Raw genomic sequence first — 10,196 nt, forward strand, 5'->3', positions numbered from 1 at the left:
ACACCCCATGCTGGGGATTGAGCCCACAACCTGGCAGGTGCCCTGACTGGGAATTGAACCGTGACCTCCTGGTTCATAGGTCAATGCTCAATCGCTGAGCCACGCCAGCTGGGCTATAAAGATGTTATTATAATGACATGCTATAAAAGGATAAATTTCTATTTAACTTATTCTACAGAAATGGCAGGGCAATGCAGTAAAGAAAAGCAGATAATTTGATCAAATATAACATGCTGTTTATAACCTGGGTCATTTATTTCAGAGATCAACATCCATGCAGAGGGTCTCTGAAACTACATACAAAATTTGTGTTGTATATATGTGTCTTATCTGTGGAAAGAGTCATCAGATTATCAGAGCAGTCAGTCAGTTACTCATTTCTTCCTCTAATTCCAAATTACATATAATATGTGCTTTCATGTGCATATTCCACTTGCTTCTCCCTTTTCTCCCAGGCTGTATGAGAAACAGACTATTTTGTGTACTCCCCCACCTCCAGCCTAAATTCACCTAGAGAACTCTTTTTGTGTCAAAATATATAACTATCTTTGAAACATAACAATGCACCCACAATCTACTGTGTAGTAGTTAAGACTGTGGGCTTTCAAATAGATACCTGTATTTAATTCTCAGCCCATCACTTACTATCTGTGACACATAGGGCAGATAAAACCTCTTTGTAAGTTTCATTTCCTAGTCTATTAAAGTAGCATCTAGCATATCGTTTGCTCAAAGGGCTAAATGAGATAACAGATGTAAAATATCTTTATTAATTACTGAACTCACTAAAATCTCAATTTCAAATGTCCCATTTTTTACCACTTTCTATCTTTCAGATCATTCTCTCAAATCCACTGACCATCCCAATATGACCTACACCACTTCACACTTCCTCATCTCTTTCAGTGTCCTCTTTTCCTTGTCTAACCAACTTAAATTACATGGCCAATTGTGGTTATCACCTTGCACACACAACTCCAACTACTTTGTCTTTCTCTCACTTCATCCTATTTAGCAAAATTACAATCCTGTTAAAATCCAACTCCTTGCCTATTCCCCACCAGCACCTATACAGCTAATAGGGCAACAGGAATACTCACAACCATACTGATTGGTCTTATTTAAATTCATGTCCACAAATCTCAGCTACGTTCTTAATGTTGCCCAGAAAATTAAATTTAAGCCTAGACCATTCACTCTTCCACTCTCCTACACTATTCAAACCTCCATACCTCCTCAAATTTCAATACCTGTTTCCTATACTCACTCACAGCTGCTGATTTACTTCCTATTTCAGATTATTTCTCAAGTAATACAACACTGCCTATCTTCCTGTTTGATTGATGATCTGTTTTATGTTCCTAAATCTCCACTTTTATTTATTATTACTATTATTATTATTATTATTATTATTATATTATTATATCCTCACCCGAGGATATTTTTTATATTACTATTATTATTATTATTATTATTATTATTATTGTGTGTGTTAATCCTCACCCGAGGATATTTTTTTTCATTGGTTTTTTAGAGAGTGGAAGTTAGGGGGAGAGACAGAGAAACACGGACATGAGACACATTGATTGGCTGCTTCTAGCACATGTCCTGATAAGGGCCAGGGATTGAGCCTTTAACTGAGGAATGTACCCTTGACCAGAACTGAACCTAGGACCCTTCAGTCCACAGGCGATGCTCTAGCCCAGTGATGGTGAACCTTTTGAGCTTGGCGTGTCAGCATTTTGAAAAACCCTAACTTAGCTCTGCTGCCATGTCACATATAGAAATTTTTTGATATTTGCAACCATAGTAAAAAAAAGATTTATATTTTTGATATTTATTTTATATATTTAAACGACATTTAACAAAGAAAAATCAACCAAAATCATGTGTCACCTCTGACACGTGTGTCATAGGTTCGCCATCACTGCTCTAGCCACTGAACCAAACTGGCTAGAGCTGCCAAATCTCCACTTTTAGATTTTATTCTTTCTCAGCTACTGGAGGGTATCAGACTTCTAATCTCAGTTTTTCCTTCCTTACTGGATTATTCCCAATAGCATACAAAAATGTTATTTCACCAATCATTAAAAACAATAAAATCTTTTAAAACCAATCTTGTCATATTTTTTAGCTCTTCTCAAAAACAGTTGTCTATATTCACCACTGTCAACTTCTCTCTCTATTCTCTCTTAAACACTCTTGTATCATATTTTTGCTTCCATCATTCCACCAAAACTACCTAATCAAGGTCTCCAATGACCTCCACATTCTTACACCCAATGGTCAATTCTCACTCAACCTTTATTTTACCCGAGTGATTTTGCAGCATTAGACACAGCTAATGACTTTCTTTAAAGCATTTTGTTGTCTAGGCTGCCAAAGTATCAATCCTAATTTTTCTTCTTCCTATCTTCTAAGTGGCCTTATTACTTTCTATCCTTTATTCTAACTTGTAAATTTTGGGACTCATTATTGAATGTTTTCTCTTTCTACACTTACTCCTTGATGATCGCATCTCATCTCATAGTTTTAAAGACCATTTAGGTACTAGTAATTCCCAAATATATTTTTTCTCACCTGGACTATGCCCTTTAATTCCAACTAATTTTTTTCAACAGCCTAATTCACATCTACACCTAAATTTTTAAAAGACATATAGAAATTCATATGACAAAAATGACTGAGATCCTGATCCCACTTCTCCTTCAATCTGCTACATTTCAGATAAATCACATCTTTCCAGTTGCTTGGGTAATAAAAAAAAGCCAAACAACAACAGAAAAACACCACCTCTGGAGTCAGCCTTTATAACCTCTCTAACATTCCACATGCCCTGTATGGGCTAATGTGATTGGCTTTTCTTAATATATATCCAGAATCCAACCACTTCTTATCTTCACTGCTACCACTTGGATCAAGCCAAAACCATCTCTCACCTGGATTACTGCAATAACTATTTCAAATTAACAGCCAGAGTGATACTTTAAAAATGTAAGTCAGATCTTATCATTCCTCTACTCAAAACCTCCCAATGGTTCCCTATTTTTGCTCACAATAAAAGCTGAAACTCTTACATTCACCTATTAAGGCTCTACATTACCTGACCCTCTTATTTATCCTTACCTCCCCAGCTCTGTACACTCACTCCATGATACATTAATCTCAAGGCTAGTCCTTGAATTTGTGAGGCACACTCCTGAAATAACAGAAATTTCAGGGCATTTGTACCAGCTGTTGTTACCTGTCTGGATGATCCTTCCCCATTCTCCAAGATACCTATCTGTATCTATCACTTTCTTCAGTTTTTCAGCTCAAATGCCACATTCTCTTGGAAGCATATCCTGACTGCCCCATTGAAAATTACAACCTGCTCTAACTCTCCCTATCATCCTTAACCTGCTACGTATTTCTTTCCATAACACTTCTACTGTACCATAAAAATTACCTACTGTATTTGATCCTCACCACCTGAATGTGGGTTAACTACAAAAGGGCAGGAATTTTTGTCCATTTTGTTCACGGCTGTCACCTGAGTACCTAAAACAGTGCCAGACACAATAAATAACACATTAGAGCTTTTTAACCAACACATAATATAACTAACCTCTTAATAAGCTGTTTTCTGATCTAAATGATTTGTTGTTTTCTTTTTCTTCACAGAGGTAGGTATGCTGCAATACTCTTTTCTCAGCTCCATTATGCATAAAAATTTTGTTACTTTCACTTTTTGGTGATGCTTTTTCTTGCTTATTACACATTACCTTCTCTTTCATTCTTTGATATACTTTTCCTGGTGATTCATAGTTTGCTTTATTTTTTAATCCATCCTTACTGGGCTTTATAGCACTGATATCAATATTAAGAAGACTGTTAGAGGTGCTAGGCTCTGCTAGCATGGTAGAATGAAATACATTTTTTTCTTGAAAAAATGTCATTTCTGAGAGTTGATTCTTTTTCTGGTCATTCAATTTTAAAAAGGAGTTCTGATATTTCAGCAAATCTTTTACAGGTGTAAGTGTTCCTGAAGGAATGCTGTCAAAAAAGACTGCGTGAATGGGCATATTTCTCCTTTGAGAAGAGGTCTCTGAAGACAAGTGAATTCCTGGATGTTTTGAAGGTGTTGTAATCATCTTGATAAACAGAAGCAACAAATTTCCTCTATCAAAAGATGTACTTAATCACAATTTTCAGAACAGATCTTCAGCAGGGGCCCAGAAGAACCTGTAATTAAATGTGAAATCAACCATTATCATTCTTTGGTGCAGAAAAAGTTAAGTTTGCTTTCCATAATAACATTATACTAGTTAAAAGGTTTAACTGGTTCATAATAACACTGGATAACCTGTAGCTCACAAGTCAGTGTTGTCCCACACACCAAAAGTTTTCAGGTTTGATCCCAAGTCCAGGCACTTAGGGGAGGCAATATCTCTCTCTCTCTCTCTCTCTCTCTCTCTCTCTCTCTCTCTCTCAGAACATATCCTTAGGTGAAGATTTGGGGTGGGGAAGGGGTATTCACCAAAACATCTACTTAATAGCTCTAAGAATTGAATTTTGAACATCTGTTTTTGAAATTTACTTGAACCTAAAGTCTTATAGGTTCCCACCTAATATTAGCATCAAAAAGCATTCAATGACTCTGCAAATGGCATTATATCTATACTAATAAAAGGGTAATATGTTAGTTAGACTAAGAGACCTTCTAGGAGATCTTCCGGATGTCCTTCTGGACAAAGCCATGGTGGCAGAGCCGAGGCAGAGGTGGTTAGGGGTGATCAGGCTGGCGAGGAGAGGTGCAGTTGGGGGCGATCAGGCCGGCAGGCAGAGTGGTTAGGGGCGATCAGGCAGGTGAGCAGTTAGGAGTCAGCAGTCCTGGATTGCGAGAGGGATGTTCAACTGCTGGTGTAGACAGTCAGAGATCCCTCGAGGGGTCCCAGACTGGAGAGGGTGCAAGCCAGGCTGAGTGAATTTTGTGCACCGGGCCACTAATTAGGTCATAAAAGATTAAGTTTTATGAACATGATTTTCTCCACTAGATATAAATTTTAAGGCAGCAGATACAATCATATATCCTAATGAAAGCTGAAAAATCTATTCAGTTTTTTAAACAATCCCCAGTCCTGATTTTGTTATGCTGCAGATCATTTCAATTATGAGGTTTTAGTTGAAAAACCCTCAAGGCAAAAGTAAATTATATCCATTCTAACTTTAAAAATTTTTAGTGCTATGTAAAATTTTTTGAGGGCATCATACTTAAGCATACATAGTCTTAGATTTTAGATTTGACACCTACAAATTAAGATTCTATGTGATAAACCATATAATTGTATTCTGTAATACTTAGTAAAAAATTATTTCAACCCAAAGAGCTTATTAGTCTAGATTTCAAGCATCTCTTATTGCTGAATTTATAACTATTCCAATAAGTCTTTGACATCATATAAACATAAAAAAACCTATCACAGAAAATACTAATCAGCCCTAACTGGTTTGGCTCAGTGGATAGAGCGTCAGCCTGCGGACTGAAGAGTCCCAGGTTCGATTCCGGTCAAGGGCATGTACCTTGTTTGCAGCACATTCCCAGTAGGGGGTGTTCAGGAGGCAGCTGATGGATGTTTCTCTCTCACTGATGTTTCTAACTCTCTATCCCTCTCCCTTCCTCTCTGTAAAAAATCAATAAAATATATATTTTTTAAAAAGGAAATACTAATCATGCCAGACCAAAGACATCAAGTATCTTTAGCTATAGTTAACTTCTGTGAGAAATAAATATTCAAGTTAAAAATTCATATACAAACTACTATTTTATCCAACAGTTTAGAAGAGAAAAACAGAAGAAAATATTTCTCAATAACTAGAGCAGACAAAGAAAAGTACCTTGGGAGTCTAGCCTTATGACACAAAAACCATTGAATTCTTCCACAGAATGTTAACTCAGCAAGTATGTAATATATATATATATATGGCAATGGGCTAGTGACAGGAATCCTGTGCTGGGAGTTATAACACTCACTAGCCATACACTTTAAACTCTCAAAAATTTTTCAGAACCTAATGCTTAACAGAAGTATAAATTACAAATTAATTACCAAAACTGAAAAGAAGCCCAATGTGTAGTAGAGACATACATAACTGTTTTCACCTAAAGGCAGATAATTATGGTCACACTGAAAGGCTCCAAGACCAGCCCCATAATTCCTCTTTCACTTTGCCCAACCTCTTCCCTCTCAATGTAGTAGGATGGAGAGATGAGTAGTCAAGATTTTAAAGATCCTCAAATTTCATTCCCCTTCAGGAAGACACAGTTCTTCTATGAGCCCCTCTTTCCCACTATGTGATAAATAGCAACTCAATAGAAGCCTAAAGAGTTGCCAATAGTTCACAGTGGTTTTATTAGGGGCAGAAATAGAATACTGGGGACTAGCTATGTGGACGAAAAGGGGCCACATGCTAACCTGACAAAGGCCTGCATGGCAGTCTTGCAAACTCAGAGACCTAAAGTAACCACAAATAAGAGTCTGAAATTAAACTTTAACTAAAAGCAGTTATAGTGGGTAGTTACTTCCTAGGCCGGTATCTTCACTGACAAGGTCAACCTTTACCTTAACTGAGCCTGTCTTTTTGCATCTATAATAACATACCCTTGAAATGTCTGGGTAACTTGTTGTAACTTCCCTTTTTTTGGAACCTTGGGGCACAACTTAATGTGTCTGGGCACCAGGACAGATACCACAAGTTCCTTCATGGATCCTTGGGGCACAACTTAATGTGCCTGGGCACCAGGACAGATACCACAAGTTCCTTCATTGTTATATTAATTGTTCCTGCACCCACCCTAAGTATGTGTCTATCATTTTACTTTTTATCCAATCCCAGGGGTCCCCCCAACCCCCATGTTGCTTTCTCCTGCCTCTCTAGTCTATCACTAATGGATTTCATGTAACCCACCTATATCCCTTCCTTCCGCTGACTGCAATCCTATCCTATATAATAAAAGTGCAATATGCAAATCAACCAAAAGGCCAAACAGTGGAACAATCATCCGGGACCACGCTATGATACTCACTGGTGCCAGGCCAGCCAAGGCAGATGCAATGCGATTGGTTGGGGGCCGGGCCATCACCCCATGATCACTCCACAGAGGGAGGCCCAGGACACTGACTGGTCTGCAGCAGGTGGGCGGGGCCTCCCTCTGCAAGGCACTGACTGGTGGACTGCAAGGGAAGCCTGCGTCCCGGGTACCGGCAGCAGGATAGGGGAGAGAAGAAGGCCTACTCTTGCACGTATTTCATGCACTGGGCCTCTAGTGTATAAATACAGAAGTAACCGTAGTTCTTCGGAGCATTATCTCAATCGGTTGAGGTTCTGCTTCCCAGCAACTGTTGACAGTTTGGCTCAAATAAACTCACAAAAAATCTTTTTAGGTTTGAAGTGTTTTTATGTTAACAGCTATTAGAAATGTTAGTAAGAAATATTAATCATGCTCTGTTAACTGTGACTGTTTTGTTCTTATTAAAGACAGCACATTCTAACCTGGCTGGGAGTTGTACACAGGACCTGTGAGGTCATCTGGAAATGTAGCCCACCCTCCCCATCCCAAATCTGCCTATTACCATGCAAAGATTAACAGTCTTTTTGCAGAAAGCAAACAATGGAGTCCCGGATGCTTCCAGCCCTTTGCAAACCCCCAGCCACATTGCCTACATTGACTGTAATCTGTAACCATCATACGCATTCTTATTCCTTTGCCCACTTCCCCATGTTATCTTTGTCCAGGTACCCCATATAAGCAACTGGCTTATGGGGGGGTGGGGGGTGTACAGAGCAGATTTTCGTGGCTGACCTGCTACTCTCCCATACTGCTGGGATTATTGGAATAAACACTCATTTATGATTCAATCCTGTCTCTGCTGTATTGGCTCAATTAGTGACAGGCAGCCAGGACCAAACTGGTTGTCGGTTGTCCGGTTTCAGCTTCAGTGTGATTGATGGAACAAAAAAGGACAATAGAGGAAAATCATCCAGGATTTTCTCTGACTATAGAAGCTTTGCAGAAAAGATATAAAATAAAAAACACCACTGGGTAAAGGCAATCAGGGAACACATGAACCTCCATTCTCTGCCTACTAAAAGGAGCAAAATGAAGAAAAGTTGCTCAGACTCTAATGAAACAAAGAAACCTTAGATAATGGGGATTCAGTAACTGGCATTCCTCAAATTAAGGAAGGAACAGGGTGTCCTAGAGGCCAAGCATACTTGACCGAACAGAGGTCACAAGTAAGAAATGGTTAGCTTCTTCTAGGACTGGGGAAGAGAAGGTGAATTCTAAAATGATAAGCTTGTGCTTTTGTTGGAGGATTCCAAGGCAGGAGGAATATGGACACTGAGATAAAAAGTTAAAACAAGGCCAAACAGTGTGGGCAATTTGCAGCCAGCTTACAAATAACAAGCGATTATCTTCCCCAGCCAAGGACAAAAGCCTCACTGAGAGAATGCAGAAAGGAAGAGAGAAGGGTGTTAGGATGAATTACCCTTAATCTCTCCTGTATGGACATGTTTTCTGAAATATATATTACAAGCCTTTTCCCATAGCTTGGCGCAGACAGCTGGCGCCTGCAGAAGCAAGATAAGATGAATCCCCCTTCGCTTGACCGTCCTCCACATTCTCCTCCCTTGACCAACTCATGCCCTCCTCTCTGCTTGACTGACTCATGCACCCATACCCTGACCCTATATTTCACACTCCTACCCTATATAAGAGAACCTAGACGTCCTTTGGAGCTGACAACCAACACACGGGTCTCAGCCGTGTTGGCTGAGAGAATGCAATAAAATTTCTTAAACTTTCACAATGTCTCTTGGCCTGGCTCTGGACCTAAGAAAAGGGAAAAAAGGATAGTTTTACTCCCTAAGCAGAGAAGCCAGACTTCAAGGCTTGGCAAGATATAATTGCCAGGTACTTCTCATGCGATCTGGGAAAGTAACAACAAAGTAAAAAGGGACCTTGAGAACTAATCTGGTAACAAATTATTCAGCAGAGGAACTTAGAAACTTATAGGCAGGAGAGTATATACAGACAGTCCTCAGGTTACCTCGGATTCGACATACATCATTTCATGGTCACACAGCCCTCAGCTGCCCAAGCTCCCAGTGGAGGCTGGGATCACGAAAATCGCTTTACATCGCGCCGTTGGAACAGATCTTCGACGTGACCCAAGGAGCTACTGTATAACACCTCAGACCTCCACACAACTCACTATTCAGATTAGCTGAGAGCCCTTATGCGCTTCATACGCCAGATGTACAGATTTGCTTACCTTGCTTCTTTAATGAAGGTGCATATTTTGTTTCAATAAAACTGGCTTCATCATAAGGCAGTCAGGGTCTCATTCGTATAAATTCATTTGTACGAGAAGGCAAGAATGGAATTTGGAGACAGCCCTCTCTCTCACTGACTCAGGGGACTGAATAACACCTCTGACGTGAGAGGTGTCTCTAACACTCACTAACTGTTTAAAGCTATTTGGAAAATCGATTCTGAAAACTGACAAATGCCGATGTACTAGGGAAAAATTGTGATCTATTCAAAGTAAAAACTCGGGCATGGGAAAACCATTACATGAACAGGCTAGCTATGAGTTTTTACAGTAAATGTAAATATAGAAGATTAAACAACTGTTATCATGAACATGATGCTAAATGTAACTGTTACTCTCCTTCCCAAAAAGACATGACATTTATAGGAATTTACTGTAGTGTAGCAGTACTACTACTATTTATTAAAATGGAATGGGTCAAAAATCCCAAAGCTCACTAATCAAACTGGTAGGTAGAGTTGGGAAAAATGAAGGGACTTTAAAATAACTGGCAAATTTGGTAAATTTGAATCGTGCCCCCCCCCCCCCAGCAGTACCTGACACACAAAGGACTAAAATATATAACAAAGAGACCAAATGAATCAATTTTTAAAAATGACCAATACAGAAAATGGACAAAGGACATTAAAGGCAATTAACAGAAAGACTACAAAGACAAATGAGTAAAATGACACTCCAATTTACTAATAAATGAAGAGTTGCAAATCTAAAGAGGAAGACTTCTTAATTTACCAGATTGATAAAGATTAATTTCAAAACATAGGTGTGCATGCCCTTGATCAAGAAATTCCTCTTCTGCCCTGGCAGGGTAGCTCAGTT

At 39.1% G+C, this 10,196-nt stretch overlaps 1 protein-coding gene across 1 annotated transcript in view; it reads right to left on the reverse strand.

The window, feature by feature from the left end:
* The window catches only part of MIS18BP1 (MIS18 binding protein 1), a 64,880-nt gene extending 60,647 nt beyond the window's left edge, over positions 1-4,233 (reverse strand). Inside the window, exon 1 of the mRNA XM_015557360.1 lies at positions 3,608-4,233. Coding sequence (XP_015412846.1) covers positions 3,608-4,133 — 526 coding nt within the window. The 5' untranslated portion in view covers positions 4,134-4,233. The remainder of the gene's footprint in view (positions 1-3,607) is intronic.
* Positions 4,234-10,196: the final 5,963 nt, after the last annotated feature.

This window comes from Myotis davidii, unplaced genomic scaffold (genome assembly GCF_000327345.1).
Source record: "Myotis davidii unplaced genomic scaffold, ASM32734v1 scaffold409, whole genome shotgun sequence".
Taxonomy (NCBI): Eukaryota; Metazoa; Chordata; class Mammalia; order Chiroptera; family Vespertilionidae; genus Myotis; species Myotis davidii.